The sequence below is a fragment of the Eschrichtius robustus genome, chromosome 2 (genome assembly GCF_028021215.1).
Source record: "Eschrichtius robustus isolate mEscRob2 chromosome 2, mEscRob2.pri, whole genome shotgun sequence".
In the NCBI taxonomy this organism is placed as follows: domain Eukaryota; kingdom Metazoa; phylum Chordata; class Mammalia; order Artiodactyla; family Eschrichtiidae; genus Eschrichtius; species Eschrichtius robustus.
The window spans coordinates 112515250-112538300 of record NC_090825.1 but is presented as its reverse complement, the minus strand read 5'-3'; the positions used below and the strand labels follow the sequence as shown (position 1 = coordinate 112538300).

The window sequence follows — 23051 nt, the reverse complement described above, 5'->3', positions numbered from 1 at the left end:
GAGCAAGTTATTTAGGGCCTCATTTACTCATCTTAGAGTGGTGTCAATCTCAGAGGGCTATTGTACAGAAAAATGAAATGGTGTATGTCAAGCACCTCAAACAGTAGCTGGCACACACAGTAATATTCAAATGTTGGTTATTATTATAAGAGATGGAATAACTAGAGGTTTCTTTTCTTATACGTACAGATAAACATATACGTGAAGGTTCAAATCCCAGCTTCATCAATGTACTGTGTATGTAACCTAGGTAAGTTATTTAACCTCAATATGCCTTTTTGCTCATTTGTAAAATGGAAGTAATAATGGTACTGTTCTGAGCTATGGTCCCCTCCTGCCAGTGACTACCCCAGCCAGAGCTGTCAACAGCATGACACATAACATTGTAAACTCTCAACCAATGTTACACTCTGAGAAGGAGACTCATCTAGGTTCTATTTTCATAGAGTTTAGGACGCCTTATAAACTATTCTATCTAAAGCTCTGGAAATGATCAGTATAAAAGTAGTTTATCATTATGTAGTCAGCTGTCATATCTGAATTTAAGGGATCTTTTAGAAACAGCTTTTCAAAAAGTTTATGTAAATTACATGTTATCTCTTTTCTACATGTATCCTAAACTAGACTAGAATCAACTTGTGGGCAACAAGAGTACTTTATATATTTCTTTTGACTCTCACTAGACCTAGCACAATTCCAAGAACATTTTTAGGTTTAATTAGTGCATGCTGATTAATATCTGCCTTACCCAGAAACAACTTCTTAAACCACTTCAAATGCTTTCAGTGAAATCAGAGATCATGAACACCAAGGTATTTGACTCTTTATTTTCCCATTGGTTGCTACTTGTAAGGGCACACTTATCGATCCTAATTATTCTTCCCATAAAAGAACACTTTCCTGCTTACTGACTCTGGGAGAGAAATGGCAAACGAACAGAAAACCAACTTTCTTAGACATATACAAGAAATCAAGTCTTCTAAAACTATAATCTGAAAGTCCTATTTCTGCCTCTATATAGTAAGCATACTGTCATTCTACTCACTATTCCACCAGAATACATCTTCACATGTCAAACTGGATTACTCACTTAAGTACTGGGTAATGTTCAAGTAGTAAAAACAAGAATTTTTACTGAATGTTATGGAATATTTTTGCATTTGCTTATTATAATACTAGTTAGAAACACCAGTTTATAATTTTTTTACACATTCAACAGTTCAACAAACACATGATTCTTTCAATCTGACTGAAGTTGTAAGTCAGTGCTTCACTGGAGAAAATGTATGAAATTGCAGCGTTAATTTCTGAAATGAAGGATTGAAATTCTTCTTTCCAACTCTCCTTTGAGTCTATCACTACTCCGCATGTTCCTGCTCTTGTCCTGGAATTAGCCATCGAATACTCTCAGTTCGAACGGTAGCATACATAATAAAACTAATTAAAAAGAATAAGGAAAATACAAGCAACCAGTCTACATTTTTTATCAAAGTGCTGGGAAGAGGACCTATTTGGTCAGCTTGAGTTACCACCACATTTTTCTTGGCTTCTATACCTGGAAGAGAAATCAGTTGTTTCAAATGAGATAGAGAACATACCCGCTACAGAATTTTCTTAAGTATTCTGCATGGTATGCAAAATGATATGCAGTCTTAAAATAAACACCACAGCTAGTATATCTGGGATGGGTTTCACTTGCCTGTCAGTGCCCTTCACCCCACCACATCAAAGAAGCAGGAATCCATTCAGCTGTTCAAAGCTAAAACACTAGAATTTCAGTGAACTCACCAGAAAGGTCTTAGTGCACTGTATGAGTTGTCTTTTGTTCTCTTTCAAGACCAATGTTCAACAACTAGTAAAGCTATTCTCAGGAGTCTACAGAATGTTTTCACAGGGTAAGTAATGCTAAATTCAAAATGCTTTTAAATAATTTACTGAAAGAATTGTTAGGAGACTTCCCTGGCAGTCCAGTGCTTAAGACTGCACACTTCCACTGCAGGATGTGGGTTCATTCCCTGGTCGGGGAACTAAGATCCCGCATGCCATGTGGCACGGCCAAAAAAAAAAAAAAAAAAGAGTTAAGCTGAGCTCATTTAAAAAAAAAAAAAGAAGAAGAATTGTTAGAACAACTAACCACCACTGGGATCAGTGATTACCAAGGATGCTGTGACTCCTAGATTTCATTTGGTTCTAAGTTTTCTGAGAGCACTGAGCAAAACGGCTCCCCCTGTCCATATCAATCTAAACGACAACCAGGGGTCCAGGACAAGACTTGGAATAACTAACTACCTGGTAAGAAGCCTTTTATTCCTATGAGGTAACTCAGTTCTTTGTTCTTCTGTGTTAGATATAAGTCATTACATGCAGCTAAGAATATATGGAAGGTATGTTATAATTTTTATTTACTTCCAGTGAATATATTTCAGGAAGAAGAGGGGTGCTCATAACTGAGGCATTAAAGCTTTTGAGGGATGAATTTTCCAACAAAGGAAATTTCATCAATGTACAGTGCTCAAATTTTTACAGGATAAAAATAAGGCCCTATGTTTTGGCAAATATTAAGGAATTAAAACAGCATCTACAAATGAATTAATAAATAGAACTCTATACAGCAATAAACATGAATAAAACACAACCATACACAACAATGCAGATGAATCTCATAAACATAATGGTCAGTGAAATCAGCCAGACGTGGAAGGATCCATACTGTAGGTCTCCATTAATATAAAGGTCAAAAACAAGGCACACTACACTATGGTGTTAGGAGTGAAGATGGTGGTTATCCTTGGGGAGGACAGGAGTGACACTGCTGAAAGGGGACTGGTGATGTTCTCTTTCTGAGTACTGGTTACTCAGGGTGTTCACTCTGAAAATTCAATGCCACGTACACTAGTGATTGATGCATATTTTTGTGTAAATATTATACTTAAATGAATAATGTATGTAAAACAGTATCTAGAGGTATATAGTATGTGAATTTTATCTCAATAAAGCTGTTATATTTTTTAAAGGTATCTATAATCATATTAGTATTACCTATTCATGTTAAGCTTGCCACTGACTGGGAGACATTTAACAGGATCTTAACATTTCATTAGAAAAGAAGTTTTATATCCCAAAGCCAATCTTGAATCCTTCACTTAAGGATAATACTGTAGCAGATCCGAACCCACAGAAGGCACATTCCTCCAGCAATAAAATGTCTTCTTCTACAGTGTTCTACATACCTGTCTGGTTAAAAATGAAGATTTTCAGCGTTTCCAATGTTCGGTCTGTATGATTAAATCTAGCCATTGGTTTAGCCCCTTGAAATAACAAGATGTTAGGAACAGCTACAGTGCCAAACCTCGTAGAAAGGCTACAAGAGAGAGAAGTCAGTCAGAAAACCTGAATTGACAGTGGGCTTCCTCACACAATTACCATATCAGAATGGATGGAAATAAATGAGAAAGGATCAGTTTCCTGTGGCCTATGGAGGCTTCTGATATTGAAACAATAGGCTTGTAGTTTCTCCTGACAGCCTTCCTCGTGGGTCATGGTTGGGGGCATTCGTGTTCTGTTCTGAGTTGCTTTCTATTACAACATGGAGCTGCCCATGACACAATTATTCCACTAGCTCTGTTTTTAACAGCCAAAATAGATCAGACCAGAAAATTCTAATTTATGAACAAAGCACACTATGTCAATTTACCTAACAGAAGAAATTTCAGACTCTGCAGAATGCCCATCTCCAACCCTCATAAAAGATTCAACTTAAGCATTTAGGTTAGTGAGTTGGTGCAAAGGAATCTACAACCTAACAAACACACCAGGAAGTTCACAATTAAGGCAGGACAATTCAGAAGTAATAGGACCTGAGCAGAACTGTTTCACTTTTACAGAATACAGAGTAGTGGTATAAGCTCCAGAGTCAAAATGCTCAGGGTTCAAGCCTCAGTTCTGCCACTGAACCAGCTGTGTGACCTTTGGGCAGATTATTTAACCTTTTTAAGCCTCAGTTACCCCCAGAAGTAAAATGGTAATATCGTATGATCAGGATTTTTTCTTTTGTAAACATGCTGTAACATAAATATTAACATATGAGGCAAACACATGTCCCATGCCATACAGTAAGAGCGAGTATCCTCTATTCTCCATAATTGAGGCACCATACCAGGCACTGAGAAGGATGCATGGAGATGAAGAAGGAACAGAGGAGATGATAAAAGCCTGCAGGGATTGGGGGACATGGGGGTTAGTATCAGACCCATAACCAAACAGTACTGAGCCGGTGCTTGGAGCCAGCCCTGCTGGCTTGGGGGCAGTGGAGAGCCCAGTCAAAGCTGGACAATGACCTTGAATGTCCTTCCAATCAGTCTGTAACCTTCGGCCTGGCCACTGAGATCTTTCCCTGAAGGCTTTGTGGGAATTACTAATTTGTTGGGCAATTTCTTTCTTCATAAACAATTTCAGGTAAACACTGGCAGTTCCATTACCCACCCTGAAAATCAGTGCCTCATTTTCACCACCAACTTGACTATCTTCCAGACTTTCCAAATTTATTCACACACAACCTCCTTGTGACCTGCTAATAAGCAGCATCTGACTTAGAGGAGGAGGGGAGTACACAGTTTATAACCCCAGGCACAGTCACAAGGGAAATATACAACATCTGCACAAAGTTCTTTGTAACTTACCTTACTGAACATTCAGAAAAGACAAAACCCCACTGAACAATATGAAAGAATATAAAGCAAGGGTAAATGTATTTCAAAGGCCTAAAATAATTCGTCAAATTTATTGAATGTCTACTAAGAACACGCATGCAAGAATAAATGTAAGCATGAAGAAAGAAAAGGAAGGAGGGAAAGAAGGAAAGAAAAAAATAAAAAGGAAAGAAAGAAATCCTTAGTAGACATAAAACGGGTGCCGAGAGTTAGGCTGCCAGGGTGGGAACCTAAGCTGCAGATGAAAGTCACAAAGGAAGACCCTACTTAGGATGCTAATTTTGCTAATTCAGTCTGGCCCAGACCCTAAAACATCCTCTGCCCCCACCCCTGCCATCAGGCAGAGCCATCACTGAATTCCACCACGCAGAGAACAGTCTTTCTTCTCAAGCGGCCTCCAGAAAGTCTCCCTCGGGAATGTGACAATCCTCACTAGTCACACTTGTTTCTCCCTCCCTCGGTTCCATTTCAAAGCTCAAGCTCAAACCTACTTCCTCTGCTCCTAACTTAACTGATTACGACCTCCAAGTAACTGCAACCATCATCCAACAGGATGAGGCAGAAACCCCACTAAGAGAAGATACTAAGGCAAGATACCTGCTGTGCTGAGACGCATCCAGTGCCAAAAAGTGAAGAGCTGGAAACGCCCGGGGCAGAGAGTTAAAATGAGGAGCCAAACTGGCAGAAAATCGGCACCAAGGGGTGTAAAACAGGACTAGAGTGCAGTCACTACCGTTTGGGTTGAGAAAATCCATAAGGTCCTGTGGCAAAAGAAACAAAGTGTTAAAGTCAGCAGTACAGGATGTGCACTTTTTCTGGAAGGATACACAAGAAACAGGAACCACCGCTGCCGTCAAGGGAGAGGAGGTAGGGGCAGGGACGGGAGGGAGACAGAAGTACAGCTCCCGAAGAACCTTCTGGATTGGAACCATAGGGATCCATGGGTCAGCAGAAAAGTACTATCAAATGACATGTTATAAACTTTCCTCCAAGGTTTCTTTTTTTTTTTTTTTATTGAAGTATATAGTTGATTTACAATGTTGTGTTAATTTCTTTTCCATTATGGTTTATCAGAGGATATTAAATACAGTTTCCTGTGCTATACAGCAGGACATTGTTGTTTATCTACTCTCTATGTGATAGTTTGCGTCTACTAATCACAAACTCCCAGTCTATCCCTCCCCCACCCCCTTCTTCCTTGGCAACCACAAGTCTGTCCTCTATGTCTCTGAGTCTGTTTCTGTTTCGTGGATAGGTTCATTTACATTGTATTTTAGATTCCACATATAAGTGATAGCATATGATATTTGTCTTTCTCTTTCTGACTTACTTCACTTAGTCTAATAATCTCTAGGTCCATCTATATTGCTGCAAATGGCATTATTTCATTCTTTTTTATGGCTGAGTAATATTCCATTGTATATATGTACCACATCTTCTTTATCCATTCCTCTGTCAGTGGACATTTAGGCTGTTTCCATGTCTTGGCTATTGTGAATAGTGCTGCTATGAACGTAGGGGTGCATGTATGTTCTTTTTTTTTTTTTGGCTGCACTGTGCGGCATGCAGGATCTTAGTTCCCCAACCATGAACTGAACCTGCACCCCCTGCAGTGGAAGCACGGAGTCTTAACCACTGGACTGCCAGGGAAGTCCCAGCATGTATTTTTTTGAATTATAGTTTTGTCTGGGTATATGCCCAGTAGTGGGATTGCTGGATCATATGGTAGTTCTATTTTTAGTTTTTTGAGGAACCTCCATACTGTCTCCATAGTGGCTGCACCAATTTACATTCCCACCAAGAGTGTAGGAGGGGTCTTCCTCTAGGCTTTCTTAATATTACTATAGAGCAATTTTAATATTTTTCATAATTCATCAACTCATATACTAAGTACTCACAGGGTACAGGCCACGGTCCCAACTTTGGAATTCTGCATCTCATACAATCTAACAACATTATTAAAGCACTGTGGTCTCAGGCCCAAACTATCATCTCAGCAGCTCCAAGTCAGTACTAAGCAGTCAGATCCATGTATTTGAGCAAAGGTTAGTTCAGTTTGAGGGTGCACCATCCATGCCACCACCAAAACTCAGACTGCTCAAACTGCTTTCTCCTGGTCATGTGTGTGACACCCATTAAAAGGCCACAGAGCTGAGGCACAGCATTCACCAGGCACTGAGGGGAGGGTGCAAGGCCAGTGCTGACACCTGCCTCGGAGGGGCACTCAACATACCATATGTACCCTCATTTAAAATAAGGAATCACACCTCTCAGAGCTAGGATTCTTGTCTTACATAAGCAGCCTGAATTCATTCTGCTCTCTGGCTTTAACAATCTTACAGAAAATGTCAGTCAGTATCCCAGTATTCTCTTTAGACTCACCATTTAGCCAACTAGCTGGAAAAGCATGGCTGGGCTGGACAAATTGGTCAGCTCTCAGTCCAGAGTAAACACTAGATTCACACTCTTTGGAGGAAAAAAAACTTTTCACCAATATAACATACTTCACGGAGGTATAGAACCAAGATGGTGGAGTACAAGGACGTGATCTCACTCCTTCTTGTGAGAACACCAGAATCACAACTAACTGCTGAACAATCATCGACAGGAAGACACTGGAACTCACCAAAAAAGATACCCCACATCCAAAGACAAAGGAGAAGCCACAATGAGACGGTAGGAGGGGCGCAATCACAGTAAAATCAAATCCCATAACTGCTGGGTGGGTGACTCACAAACTGGAGAACACTTATACCACAGAAGTCCACCCCCTGGAGTGAAGGCTCTGAGCCCCACGTCAGGCTTCCCAACCTGGGGGTCCAGCAGTGGGAGGAGGAATTCCTAGAGAATCAGGCTTTGAAGCCTAGCGGGATTTGACTACAGGACTCTGACAGGACTGGGGGAAACAGAAACTCCACTCTTGGAGGGCACACACAAAGTAGTGTGCACATCGGGACCCAGGGGAAGGAGCAGTGACCCAGTGAACCAGACCTACCTGCTAGTGTTGGAGGGTCTCGGGCAGAGGCGGGGGGTGGCTGTGGCTCACCGTGGGGACAAGGACACTGGCAGCAGAAGTTCTGGGAAGTACTTCTTGGCGTGAGCCTTCCCAGAATCTGCCATTAGCCCCACCAAAGAGCAGGGTAGGCTCCAGTGTTGGGTCGCCTCAGGCCAAACAACCAACAGGGAGGGAACCCAGCCCCACACATAAGCAGACAAGCAGATTAAAGTTTTACTGAGCTGTGCCCAGCAGAGCAACACCCAGCTCTACCCACCACCAATCCCTCCCATCAGGAAACTTGCTCAAGCCTCTCAGCCTCATCCACCAGAGGGCAGACAGCAGAAGCAAGAAGAACTACAATCCTGCACCTTGTGGAACAAAAACCACATTCACAGAAAGACAAGATGAAAAGGCAGAGGGCTATGTACCAGATGAACGAACAAGATAAAACCCCAGAAAAACAACTAAATGAAGTGGAGATAGGCAACCTTCCAGAAAAAGAATTCAGAATAATGATAGTGAAGGTGATCCAGGACCTCGAAAAATGAATGGAAGCAAAGATCGAGAAGATGCAAGAAATGTTTAGCAAAGACCTAGAAGAATTAAAGAACAAACAAACAGAGATGAACAATACAATAACTAAAATGAAAACTACACTAGAAGGAATCAATAGCAGAATAACTGAGACAGAAGAACGGATAAGTGACCTGGAAGACAGAATGGTGGAATTCACTGCTGTGGAACAGAATAAAGAAAAAAGAATGAAAAGAAATGAAGACAGCCTAAGAGACCTCTGGGACAACATTAAATGCAACAACATTCGCATTACATGGGTCCTAGAAGGAGAAGAGAGAGAGAAAGGACCCGAGAAAATATTTGAAGAGATTATAGTTGAAAACTTCCCTAACATGGGAAAGGAAATAGCCACCCAAGTCCAGGAAGCGCAGAGACCCCCATACAGGATAAACCCAAGGAGAAACATGCCGAGACACATAGTAATCAACTTGGCAAAAATTAAAGACAAAGAAAAATTACTGAAAGCAGCAAGGGAAAAATGACAAATTAACATACAAGGGAACTCCCATAAGGTTAACAGCTGATTTCTCAGCAGAAACTCTACAAGCCAGAAGGGAGTGGCCTGATATACTCAAAGTGATGAAAGGGAAGAAACTACAACCAAGATTACTCTACCCAGCAAGGATCTCATTCAGATTCAATGGAGAAATCAAAAGCTTTACAGACAAGCAAAAGCTAAGAGAATTCAGCACCACCAAACCAGCTCTACAACAAATGCTAAAGGAACTTCTCTAAGTGGGAAACACAAGAGAAGAAAAGGACCTACAAAAACAAACCCAAAACAATTAAGAAAATGGTCATAGGAACATACATATCGATAATTACCTTAAACGTGAATGGATTAAATGCTCCAACCAAAAGACAAACGCTTGCTGAATGGATACAAAAACAAGACCCATATATATGCTGTCTACAAGAGACCCACTTCAGACCTAGGGACACATACAGACCGAAAGTGAGGGGATGGAAAAAGATACTTCCATGCAAATGTAAATCAAAAGAAAGCTGGAGTAGCAATACTCATATCAGATAAAATAGACTTTAAAGAATGCTACAAGAGACAAGGAGGGACACTACATAATGGTCAAGGGATCAATCCAAGAAGAAGATATAACAATTATAAATATATATGCACCCAACATAGGAGCACCCCAATACATAAGGCAACTGCTAACAGCTATAAAAGAGAAAATCGACAGTAACACAATAATAGTGGGGGACATTAACACCTCACTTACACCAATGGACAAATCATACAAAATGAAAATAAATAAGGAAACAGAAGCTTTAAATGACACAATAGACCAGATAGATTTAATTGATATTTATAGGACATTCCATCCAAAAACAGCAGATTACACTTTCTTCTCAAGTGCGCATGGAACATTCTCCAGGATAGATCACATCTTGGGTCACAAATCAAGCCTCAGTAAATTTAAGAAAATTGAAATCATATCAAGCATCTTTTCTGACCACAATGCTATGAGATTAGAAATGAATTACATGGAAAAAAAAGTAAAAAACACAAACACATGGAGGCTAAACAATACATTACTAAATAACCAAGAGATCACTGAAGAAATCGAAGAGGAAATCAAAAAATACCTAGCGACAAATGACAATGAAAACATGACGATCCAAAACCTATGGGATGCAGCAAAAGCAGTTCTAAGAGGGAAGTTTATAGCTATACAAGCCTACCTCAAGAAACAAGAAAAATCTCAAATAAACAATCTAACCTTACACCTAAAGGAACTAGAGAAAGAAGAACAAACAAAACCCAAAGTTAGCAAAAGGAAAGAAATCATAAAGATCAGAGCAGAAATAAATGAAATAGAAACAAAGAAAACAATAGCAAAGATCAATAAAACTAAAAGCTGGTTCTTTGAGAAGATAAACAAAATTGATAAACCATTAGCCAGACTCATCAAGAAAAAGAGGGAGAGGAGTCAAATCAATAAAATTAGAAATGAAAAAGGAGACGTTACAACAGACACCGCAGAAATACAAAGCATCCTAAGAGATTACTACAAGCAACTCTATGCCAATAAAATGGACAACCTGGAAGAAATGGACAAATTCTTAGAAAGGTATAACCTTCCAAGACTGAACTAGGAAGAAATAGAAAATATGAAGAGACCAATCACAAGTAATGAAATTGAAACTGATTAAAAATCTTCCAACAAACAAAAGTCCAGGACTTCACAGGTGAATTCTATCAAACATTTAGAGAAAAGCTAACACCTATCCTTCCCAAACTCTTCCAAAAAATTGCAGAGGAAGGAACACTCCCAAACTCATTCTATGAGGCCACCATCACCCTGACACCAAAACCAGACAAAGATACTACAAAAAAAGAAAATTACAGACCAATATCACTGATGAATATAGATGCAAAAATCCTCAACAAGATACTAGCAAACAGAATCCAACAACACATTAAAAGGATCATACACCATGATCAAGTGGGATTTATCCCAGGGATGCAAGGATTCTTCAATATACACAAATCAATCAATGTGATACACCATCTTAACAAATTGAAGAAAAACCATATGATCATCTCAATAGATGCAGAAAAAGCTTTTGACAAAATTCAACACCCATTTATGATAAAAACTCTCCAGAAAGTGGGCACAGAGGGAACCTACCTCAACATAATAAAGGCCATATATGACAAACCCACAGCAAACATCATTCTCAGTGGTGAAAAACTGAAAGCATTTCCTCTAAGATGAGGAAAAGAGAAGGATGTCCACTCTCACCACTATTATTCAACATAGTTTTGGAAGTCCTAGCCACGGCAATCAGAGAAGAAAAAGAAGTAAAAGGAATACAAATTGGAAAAGAAGAAGTAAAACTGTCACTGTTTGCAGATGACATGATACTATACATAGGGAATCCTAAAGATGCCACCAGAAAACTACTAGGGCTAATCAGTGAATTTGGTAAAGTTGCAGGATACAAAATTAATGCACAGAAATCTCTTGCATTCCTATACACTAATGATGAAAAATCTGAAAGAGAAATTAAGGAAACACTCCCATTTACCACTGCAACAAAGAGAATAAAATACCTAGGAATAAACCTACCTAGGGAGACAAAAGACCTGTATGCAGAAAACTACAAGACACTAATGAAAGAAATTAATGATACCTACAGATGGAGAGATATACCATGTTCTTGGATTGGAAGAATCAATATTGTGAAAATGACTCTACTACCCAAAGCAATCTACAGATTCAATGCAATCCCTATCAAATTACCAATGGCATTTTTTACGGAACTAGAACAAAAAAATCTTAAAATTTGTATGGAGACACAAAAGACCCCGAATAGCCAAAGCAGTCTTGAGGGAAAAAAACCAAGCTGGAGGAATCAGACTCCCTGACTTCAGACTATACTACAAAGCTACAGTAATCAAGACAATATGATACTGGCACAAAAACAGAAATATAGATCAATGGAACAGGATAGAAAGCCCAGAGATAAACCCACACACCTATGGTCAACTAATCTAGGACAAAGGAGGCATGGATATACAATGGAGAAAAGACAGTCTCTTCAATAAGTGGTGCTGGGAAAACTGGACAGCTACATGTAAAAGAATGAAATTAGAACACTCCCTAACACCATACACAAAAATAAACTCAAAATGGATTTGAGACCTAAATGTAAGACCAGACACTATAAAACTCTTAGAGGAAAACATAGGAAGAACACTCTTTGACATAAATCACAGCAAGATCTTTTTTGATCCACCTCCTAGAGTAATGGAAATAAAAACAAAAATAAACAAATGGGACCTAATGAAACTTCAAAGCTTTTGCACAGCAAAGGAAACCATAAACAAGATGAAAAGACAACCCTCAGAATGGGGGAAAATATTTGCAAACGAATCAACGGACAAAGGATTAATCTCCAAAATATATAAACAGCTCATGCAGCTCAATATTAAAAAAACAAACAACCGAATCCAAAAATGGGCAGAAGACCTAAATAGACATTTCTCCAAAGAAAAGAGACAGATGGCCAACAAGCACATGAAAAGCTGCTCAACATCACTAATTATTAGAGAAATGCAAATCAAAACTACAGTGAGGTATCACTTCACACCAGTTAGAATGGGCACCATCAGAAAATCTACAAACAACAAATGCTGGAGAGGGTGTGGAGAAAAGGGAACCCTCTTGCACTATTGGTGGGAATGTAAATTGATACAGCCAGTATGGAGAACAGTATGGAGGTTCCTTAAAAAACTAAAGATAGAATTACCATATGATCCAGCAATCCCACTACTGAGCATATACCCAGAGAAAACCATAATTCAAAAAGGCACATGCACCCCAATGTTCACTGCAGCACTATTTACAATAGCCAGGTCATGGAAGCAACCTAAATGCCCATCGACAGACGAATGGATAAAAAAGATGTGGTACATATATACAATGGAATATTACTCAGCCATAAAAAGGAATGAAATTGGGTCGTTTGTTGCGACGTGGATGGATCTAGAGACTGTCATACAGAGTGAAGTGAGTCACAAAGAGAAAAACAAATATTGTATATTAACACATATATGTGGAACCTAGAAAAATGGTACAGATGAACCAGTTTGCAGGGCAGAAATTGAGACACAGATGTAGAGAACAAATGCATGGACACCAAGGGGGGAAGTGGCGGGGGCCGGGGGTGGTGGTGGTGGTGTGATGAATTGGGCGATTGGGATTGACATGTATACACTGATGTGTATAAAACTGATGACTAATAAGAACCTGCTGTATAAAAAAAAATTAAAAAAATAAAACAAAAAAAAAAAAACCATACTTCGCAACCTAAGTGTCCATCGACCGATGAATGTATAAAGAAGATGTGGCACATATATACAATGGAATATTACTCAGCCATAAAAAGAAATGAAAGTGAGTTATTTGTAGTGAGGTGGATGGACCTAGAGTCTGTCATACAGAATGAAGTAAGTCAGAAAGAGAAAAACAAATACCATATGCTAACTCATATATATGGAATCTAAAAAAAAAAAAAAATGGTTCTGAAGAACCTAGGGGCAGGACAGGAATAAAGATGCAGACACAGAGAATGGACTTGAGGACACGGGAGGGGGAAGGGTAAGCTGGGACGAAGTGAGAGAGTAACATTGACATATATACACTACCAAATGTATAACAGATAGCTAGTGGGAAGCAGCCGCATAGCACAGGGAGATCAGCTCGGTGCTTTGTGACCACCTAGAGGGGTGGGATAGGGAAAGAGGGAGGGAGGGAGACACAAGAGGGAGGGGACATGGGGATATATGTATATGTATAGCTGATTCACTTTGTTATACAGCAGAAACTAACACAACATTGTAAAGCAATTATACTCCAGTAAAGATGTTAAAAAAAAAAAAATATATATATATATATATGTATAAAACATACTTCTCAGGGAGATGACTAGTCTAAACAATGCTAAATTACAATTTTAGTAATTCAGATATTTTATTTTTATGCCTCCATAACAAATACCTCATTTAGAAGAAGAAGAATGCTATGATTCTGATACCAAGCACCTATCTGTCCACTGGGATTTTTATCATGAGACTTGGTGGTGAGATTAACCCAAGGCTGACTAGGTTTAGGCCGCCTAAAAAGCATATTCGACACTAGTTATATCTCCTCCTTTTCCTACAAACATCACAGAAAGCCAGGTGAATTTTCACTGATGCAGCCATTAAATGCTATCCCACTTACAATATGATAAAGATTATGACTCCCCATTTGAAAGCTGATAGAGTATTAAATCGTAAAATCAATGTGCAGAAAAGGAGAAAAGCACTACATACTTTTGTCTTACCTGTGACATATTTAAAATTTTCAGAGTGAAATTTTCTAATCCTGTCACATTCCTCTCCTCGCAGTTCACCTTCGGGGATTTCAGACTTTCGGTGGTGTTGGCGTCCTCTGTCGGGGGCGGGTCAGATTCCACCACTTCGGGCTCTGCGTAGTACTCCTCTTCTCTCTCCGGGAAGCTGGCTCCAGCGCTGTCCAGAGAGAAGAGGCTCTCCCGGGGGTTGCACCTCGAGTCCTCCTCCCCTCCAGCCCTGCAGGTGCCGCCGCTGGGCTCTGGGCTCAGTTTGTCCTCGGCTTCCCCAGGAATCACAGACAACATTACCATGTGTTCACCATCAGCGTCCAGCCCCAGCACTGCCTCGGCCTCTTCTGCAGACAGGTCCTGGCCCACTGGGTCACGGGAAGGCACCTCCTCACTCGTGTACCCAGCCCCCACCTGGAATGGGTAAGCAGGCTGCTCCTCTGACCATAAGTGACCTCTTTTCTCTGCAACTAAAACATGCCACTATGTTCACAGTCACATCTAACTTCAAAATAAATGAATCCCAAAGAATTACAGTTCTCAAATATGAAATTTTCCCCTCCAGAGTAAAAAGTTACCTTCCCATTAAACTATCACAGAGCCACCCATCATTCTCCAGGTCATGAAGAAGATCACAAGGAGATACTAGATTAATGAATGCCAAGAAGTGGACAAACACATAGCTTCATGCAAAACCTGCTGCTTGCCATGCGGATTACAAGCAAAAACATTCCACTGCAGACATCCAATTAGGAAAATATAATACAAACACTTGTAACAATTTAGTTTCTTTGATGAGACTATCCAAGAAAATAATGATGGCTTTATGGAAGACTCTACCATGGCAAAGCATCTTTGCACCCATTATAACAGCTCTGTGAGATGGGCAGCACAAGGGTTATCATCCCGACTTAATAGATGAGGTACAGAGAGGTTCAGTGTAATGCCCAACGGCACACAGCCAGTAAGCAGCAGAGCCAGGTCTAAGAGTGAAGTCTTCTGACTGCTACTCCAGAGCGGGCCTTACCCTCCCCACATGATACCTCGGAGGGCTGCTGGGCCACACTGCCCGAAGAATGCTACTAGAGCCAGCTCCTTCCCGAGGTGGCCTCTACAGCTGACCTCTGCTCTCCTGCCTGCTGCCCTTGGGCTACTGCCCTCAGGAGTGCTAAAGGTGCACCAAGCAGAGCAGGGGCAGCAGCAGGGAGAAGAGGAGGAGGATTTTCCTCTCACTTTGGAGCCACTAGATGCGGCTTGGGCCAAAGGTTCAGGTAAGGGGAGAGTCCTGGGCAGTCTCATACATCCATCCAGCAAGCTCCACTCACCTCTGTACAATGACTCCTGCCCTCCACCTCTCATGATCTCAATGACAGCCGCCAGACTCCAAGCCAGGCACTGACCAGGGGAAACGAATGAGCCCAGCTGCACTCAGACAAGCCCACCATATGGCTGGGGAGCCACCAGCTGTATAATGAGCTCTGCCTGCAAACAGCATGTCTAGCAGAGTGTGAATGACCAACTGGCTTCAAAGCTGGGGAGGGATCTGGGAACTTCCTAAGGTATGCACATTTGTATAACATCTCAAAGAATATCTCCATAGATGTTTGCAGGTTCATTCAGCAATTCAAAAACACTCTCTGGGAATTTGCTTCAGGCTAAGTGGAATAACAGGAACCAGATTTACTCTCCCTCCTGAAACGACCCAAAAAACAGCCAAATATGTGAAACAACAGTTTCAGGAGACTAGCAATGAGACAAGGAAGGACAGTGAACAGGAAGCAAATGAGAAGAGCCCTACAAATGCTCTAGCTTACTGCCTGAGAGAGTTCCTGCCCTGTCTCAGGGAGGGCCCAGCTGACTTCTCGAGTTGAGATGGAACTGAGGGTCCAGAAAGACCAAGAAGCTAGAGTTTGCAGGACAGAATACTGGGGATGGAAGAGCTGCAGAAAGAGGACTCTGGAGATCCGTGGAGGGGGCCCCGCCTTGAGTATACTGGTCCACACATGCCTGTAAGTGAACTACCCCAAGCCAGGCAAAGAACCACTCAAAGGGATTAGAGGTAACAGTACCCAACAGCCACAGAAAGCTGGGAATAGTACCTGTCCCCACCCACTAGCCTGGGAAACCTCCTAAGTCACAGGGCACTGGGGAGAGTACGCGAAAGGGACTTGCCTCAGCAGTGGGGCCCAATTAACCCTAAAGTAAATACAGCTCTGCTTCCATCTAGCAAACCTTAAAAGTGAGAATCAAACTGTGTTCAAGTAACTTAACTGTATCCCAGAACAAAGCTCAAGAATATTTATAGGAATACTAAAATATCTAGCACTCAACCAGGTAAAATTTACTTCTGGCATCCAATCAAAGATTACCAGGCATGCAAAGAAGCAGGGAAATTCTCATTATCTATAATGAGAATAGTCAACCAAACCTGACCCAGAACTTGTACAGATGTCAGAATTATTAGATGAGGCTATCAAAACAGCAATAACTGCATTACATATGTTTAAAAAGTTAAGTAGATATAGAGAACATAACATACAAAAAAAGACCCAAATCAAAATGCATATCAAAACCACAATGAGATATCACCTCACACATGTTAGAATGGCTATTATCAAAAAGACAAGAAATGACAAATGTTGGTATGCATGCGGACAAAGGGGAACCCTTGTGCACTATCAGTGAGAACGTAAATTGGTGCAGCCACTAAGGAAAACAGTATGGAAGTTCCTCAAAAAATAAAAAACAGAACTACCATATGATCCAGCAATTCCACTTCTGGGCATTTATCCAAAGAAAATGAAAACACTCACCTGAAAAGGTACATGCACCCCCATGTTCACTGCAGCATTATTTACAAAAGCCAAGACATGGAAGCAATTGATAGATGCATAGATAAAGAAAATGTGAGATATATATACATATATTTGTATATGTATATGTGTGTGTATATATATATGTATATGTATTATGTGTATATATATGTATATGTATATATAAAAAGAATATTATTCAGCCATTTAAAAACAAGAAATCTTGCCATTTGCGACAAGATGTACAGACCTTGAGGGCATTATGCTAAGTGAAATAAATCAGAGAAAGACAAATACTGTATTATCTCACTTAAATGTAGAATCTAAAAACAAACAAACAACAACAAAAAACCCACAAGCTCATACAGAAAACAGTTTGGTGGTTGACAGAGGTGGTGGGTAGGGGGTAGGCAAAATGGGTGAAGATGGTCAAAAAGTACAAACTTCCAGTTATAAAACAAGTAAGTCATGGGGATAGAATGCACAGCATGGTAACTATAGTTAATTATACTATACTGTATATTTGAAAGTTGCTAAGAGAGTAGTAAACCTTAAAAGGTCTCATCCAAAGAAAAAAATTGTATAACTGTGTGTGATGGTGGATTTTAACCAGACTTATTGTGGTGATCATTTTACAATATATATATATATCGAATGATTATGTTGTACAACTGAAACTACTATAATGTTATATATCAACTATATCTCAATAATAATTTTTTAAAAGACCCAAATTATACTTCTAGCAATGAAAATTACAAGGTCTGAGATGAAAACTGCACTGGATGGGATTCATAGCAGATTAGACATTACAGAAGAAAAGAGTAGTTAACTTAAGGCATAGCAATAGAACCAATACAAAATGAAACACACAATGAAAAAAAGAATCTCCCCCCAAATTAAGAGTGACAGTGAGCTGTGGGACAATTTCAAGTGGTCTCATGTACAGATAATTGGAGTACCCAAAAGAGAGAAGTAAATGGGGGAAAACAGAAAAAGTAATTGAAGAAACAATAACCAAAACCTTTACAAACCTGATGAAAACTATAAATCCATAGATCCAAGAAACTCAACAAACTACACCAAGATACATCATAATCAAACTGATCAAAACCAGTGACAAAGAAAAAATCTTAAAAGCAGCCAGAGAAAAAAGACATGCTATGTATAGAGGAACAAAGACAAGGATGACAGCAGATTTCTCATTGGAAACTGCAAGCAAGAAGAGCAGCATCTTTAAAGTACTGAAAGGAAAAAAACTATAGACCTAGAATTCTATACCCAGCAAAAATATCTTTCAAAAACAAAGGCAAAATAAATACGTTTTCAGACATACAAAAGCTGAAACAATTCATAACCAGCAGACCTACATGACAAGAATCTGAAATGAACTTATTCAGGCAATAGAAAAATGATACCAGATGGAAATGTGGATCCACACAAAAGAATGAATAGCATCAGAAATGGTAACTACATAAATAAATATATACAATTCTTTCTGAAAGTCTAGCTCTGAAGGGGAAAAGAAAGACCCAGTAGTTGTTATGGGCAGGCAGGGGACTAAGGGAAATTTTCGTTTTGGTTTTTAGGACACGGGAGAAATTTAAGGATACATAAAGCTCATGGGAAAGTTAGTAAGCAGGGGTTGGTGACAATACAGGTTAGAGAGGGCAGAGTACAGGGCTTGAGAAGCAAGGTAGGTCCTTGACAGAAGAGGGTCAAGCACTTCTTTGCCTATGACCTAGAGAAGGGGCTGGGTGCCTGGGCAAGGAGCTCTGTCAATGGGGTGCAGATGGCAGTCTTTCTGTAGCCTTTGGTTGATAAACATATACTGCTTGTATAATCATAAGTAAAAACAAACAAACATGTTTACTAGATCGTCCTTAAGTCAGAGCAGGAAATGAAGCCAGAGAGGCTAAAAGTCTGGAGAAGAACAAAGGGTGCCAGATTTGGGAACAACTCTACTCCCAAATGCACCAGCTCTGCAGAGATCTTCTCTCTCTGAACCTAATCAACATTCTAGGTCCTCTAAAGTAAATGGAGAATGCCAATATCCTAAAAGAATCTCAAGAGAAAAAAATGAGGGCACAAAATAGAATCTGGTCCTTCTGATCACCTTCATGTAAAACTGGATAGATGTCCCTTACAGAAAATCAAAAGGAAGTCTGAGTGATGCAGAGAGCTAGAATTTTGAGTCAGGAGTGTTGTTTTTCCCTCCTGTGAAGATACTTAAGTAGAGAGGACAAATTAGGAACAAAAAAAAATTCTCACACCCTCAGGTACCATTTTTTTCATTTAAGCATTGGGAAGAAAGGAAACATTGAATTATTCCACTCTAAGAAATGACCTACCGTGTGAGAGCCATTGAACCCTCCCATGGTAATGCGCCTTTTAAAAGAGATTGCTTTGCAATGTCAATAATCTGATTATAGTTTGAGCCATGCATAAAGTGGAAATTATTGCACTACTGGCAGCAAGGAATATGTTTGGAGAACAGGGGCGAGGGCACCACTCCAACTCTGCCAAGGAGCCCTAGCCTGGGTCAGCTCCTTCGTACCCTTCCAGTTGTTCTCAAAAGACTCTCTACCAGCCACAGGTTTTTTTCCATAATGGCTTCTGTGGCAGGGGAGCCAACTGGGGAGGACCAAAAACAGCTGGGGGTTAGAGGGGCAGCAACCCGTACTTTCCATAGGAAATTTTCAGTGTGTGCATCTAACAAATGGAGAAAATACCACTGAAATGCAGACATTCATAGGGCTACCATGCAGATTAAATGAGAAAAGACATATATGGTCCCTGGCACATGGTAAGCACTCCATAAATGGCTACAGTGATGGTGATGATGATGATGATGATAATGGTTATGACTGATGTTTACAATTCAAAGAGATGGACGGGAACCACAACCAGGTCCTATTAATTCCTCTGCTAAATACACTCTGGATCCACCCACTTCTCCCAACCCACTCACACCCCTCAGCCCAGGCCACAGTCATCTCTCACTTGGACAACTGCTGCAACTACCAAAATGGTCTTCCTGGTTGGCCCTCTACCCCCTCTCCAAACCCTTCTCCCCACAGCATCCAAGTGAAACTGAAAGTTAAAGGCAAATGTGATCATGTCACTCCCCTGCTAAAATCCTTTCAATGGCTTCCCCCTACCCTGTGAATGAATCCATGCTCTGTAGCATGACTACCAGGCCCCAGGTGATAAGGCCTCTGTCCATACTCCCAACAGGTGCCACTAGACATTTCTGGTCCCTGATCACTCACACCCTCCTCCCCATACCTCAGAACTGTCCTGAGGGCTGTTTCTCTGCCAGGAGCCCTCCCTCCACTCCCTCTCTTCTTCTGGCTAATCTGACACATCCTTCAGATCTCACCCTAAACTTCACTTCTGTGAACTTCACCCTCCTAGACCCTCATACCAGAAGGGTCTCCCATTACAGCATTCCATAATGCCCTGGGGCTCTCCTTGAAGCATTTTCCACTCTTGTGGAAAATTTACTTAATTATTTGTGGTCATTTAATGCCTGCCTTCCCCATCAGACAGGAGGGTGGACGTATTTCTCTGCTTGCTCTCCACTGCACCCAGAGTGGCTAACAGAACATATGGAATATGACGGGTGCTCAGTCAGAATCTGCTAGTTGACTGTCTAGTGAAGACAGGTGTGGGGTGTTGAAGTCCGGAGTTGGCACCCATTCCTTGACACCTGGACAGCACTGCCACCTCCAGTTGCTAATTTGCCAGTGGTATCCTCTGCAGAAAAAAAGCCTTGGATTTTCAGCCACCCCCAAAAGGAACCAGCTGGTGAAGCTTCCTCAGTCCTCACCCCATTCATGGCCTGGCCATGATGACCAGTGACCCACCCCACGGCTGGTGTTATCCTCAGGTCTGTATGACGTGACCCTCCCTGCCAGGTAGGCTCACTGACTGCCGAATCAGCCAGGGTTCTGCCAGGAAACAGCACATGCAACTTGGACAATTGGAGGAGAACTTAATAAAGGTACCTCCAACATGTGAGCTGGGTGTAGAGAAACCAAAAGCAATGGTAAGGAATCCCAAGGTCAATAACAGCAGAGGGGGAGCCAGTTACCACTCATAGACCTTAAGAGTCCAGAGGCAGAAGCCTTGAAACAGAGAGGACAGCCTTCTAGAAGCCCTAACTTTCAGTGGAGGGACACAGCCAACCTGTGATATCCCCAAGGGAGGGAGCTGAGAGAATCAACACCCTGACCTCACTCTCCCTTCATGCCAACACAACAGAAGCCAGAAGACAGAAGAGCCAGTTGTTTATTCCATACCGGACAGCTACTCAGGGCACAGAGCAGGGTGGAGAAGGCTGAAGAATGATCTGAGAGACAAACAGAAGATATCCAGCACATGCTGTCCCCTCTCTGAGGCTGGTGGTTAAGTGTAGCGACAGAGAAATGTAGTACAGAGGTTTGACTGTGAGGTCAGGCAGACAGAGGCTTGAATTGTAGCTTCTCAACTTCTGCTGTTGGACATTGGTAAAAGACTTAGGGGATGCTGAGTCTCAGTTTACTCATCCATCAAATGGGGACAATAACAACATACATTTCATAAGCATTTAAAGACTAAATAAGATGATGCTCAAAAAGCACTAAGCACACTGCCTGGCACATAATGAGTGTTTTCATTACTTTTCATTACTCAGCAAGCCGGCTCCCCTGCCTCTTTCCAGGACACGGCAGGGAAAGGAAAGATCTGTGTATTCCTGTTAAGTTTTGAATGACAAAAAAGGCCAAAGGGTCTGGACTTTAATAGGGCTCTGCGGAGTGGGGCAAAGAAGCAATGGGAGTAAGGCCTCCACTCCTGGGCCCAGCCATGCCTCCAGGTGGCTGCCTTCCCCACGGAGGGACCCTGAGAGCATGCTCTGGCAAGCAGCAAGTTACCCTGGGAGTCTGCTGTGTTTTTCTCATCTGTCCTTCACAGGCACCTGAGCAAAAGTGACCTTCTTAGGAAAGTGGTCCAGCAGGCTGCAAAGTAAAGCATGGGCTTTGCAGTCAGAGATACAGGCTCTGCCAATTACCAGACTCGCAAACGTAGGCAGACTACTTAGCCTCTCTGAGCTCAGCATCTTCATCTGTAAAACACGGATACTCACGGAATCTATCTCATAGGGTCGGTGGGAGGGCTAAATAAGATAATGATAGAAAGCACTATGCACAGTTCCTGGCTCCTAATAAGGGCACCATAGAGGTCGGCTATTCGTTATGATGATTATCATTGATAATAAAGTGCTCAGGACATGGGGGTACGCCTCAGTAAGCGCTAATACACGGTTCCTCCCGACTGAGTCACCTGCTCAGGGGCCTGAACATGGCCCGGGCATCCCGCCCCGCCGTCCCCTACCCCGGACCGCGAGCGGGGACCACCGGGGGAAGGAGGTCGGGATAACCCGGGGAGAGGCGCTCTAGGGGGCGCCAAGAAGAGGCGAGGCGCGCAGCGCGGGCCTTCGCGCAGGTAGAAGAGCGTCGCCCGGGGAGACAGCCACCTCGCCGGTCATTTCACGCACAGCCGCCCGCGCCGTCGCCCACGGCCCCAGCCCGCACTCACCCTCCTGGCCGCGGGCGGGAGGCCCCAGCACCCACAGCAGTACCTGCCACCAGCCAAGGAGCCGCATGGTGCACGACGGGCAGCGACCCCACCACCCAGGCCGAAGGGCAACCGGCGCACAGCGACGCGAGTCGCGCTCCTTGCCGGCGGAAGGCTTGGGGCGAAGAGCCCGGGAGCGCGGGCGCGGCCCCGCGCCGCCATCTTAGCAGCTGGCAGCTGCCGTGGGCACCATCTTGGAGCCGGGCGGCCGCCTCTGGTCTGTGGCCTGTGCCGTGGGGCTCGGGGCTGTTTGGGAGCCACGCGCCCGCCATCTCAGGTCTTTTCGAAGTTTCCTGACCCTCAGGTCCTGGGCGGGGTTCCGGCAGAGGCCCGTTGCTGTCTTTCTTCACCCTGCAATCGGGGCCGGGCGGCCGGCAGCACACCCTGCGCCCGCCCAGCGCTTCGTTCCTGGGCCAGAAAGGCCTGGAAGCGTCCTCCTGGAGTGCCCCATCCAGGGTCAGATCC

The 23051-nt window shown here is 42.2% G+C and overlaps 1 protein-coding gene across 2 annotated transcripts; it reads right to left on the bottom strand.

Moving 5' to 3' along the window:
• Window positions 1-811: 811 nt before the first annotated feature.
• TXNDC15 (thioredoxin domain containing 15) lies at window positions 812-22873 on the bottom strand. 2 transcript variants are annotated; one of them, XM_068535922.1, is made up of 5 exons: window positions 22591-22873; window positions 14137-14624; window positions 5307-5470; window positions 3231-3361; window positions 812-1555 (listed from the first exon to the last, which is right to left on the bottom strand). In XM_068535922.1, exons 1-5 carry the CDS (start codon window positions 22856-22858, stop codon window positions 1359-1361), a joined length of 1248 nt encoding a protein of 415 aa, XP_068392023.1. In that variant the 5' UTR covers window positions 22859-22873; the 3' UTR covers window positions 812-1358. The 2 variants fall into 2 exon arrangements, with proteins under 2 accessions (XP_068392023.1, XP_068392022.1); XM_068535921.1 differs by having other exon boundaries at window positions 22548-22708.
• Window positions 22874-23051: the final 178 nt, after the last annotated feature.

Bases quoted from the DNA above. Each gene is read 5' to 3' on its own strand.
- TXNDC15 (XM_068535922.1), bottom strand. From the start codon at position 22,858: ATGGCGGGCGCGTGGCTCCCAAACAGCCCCGAGCCCCACGGCACAGGC. The intron at 5,471-14,136 runs GTAAGACAAAAG...CTTTTGCCACAG, and splicing joins AAATTTTAAATATGTCACAG to GACCTTATGGATTTTCTCAA. The intron at 1,556-3,230 runs GTATGTAGAACA...TTTCTCTTCCAG, and splicing joins CTTCATTTTTAACCAGACAG to GTATAGAAGCCAAGAAAAAT.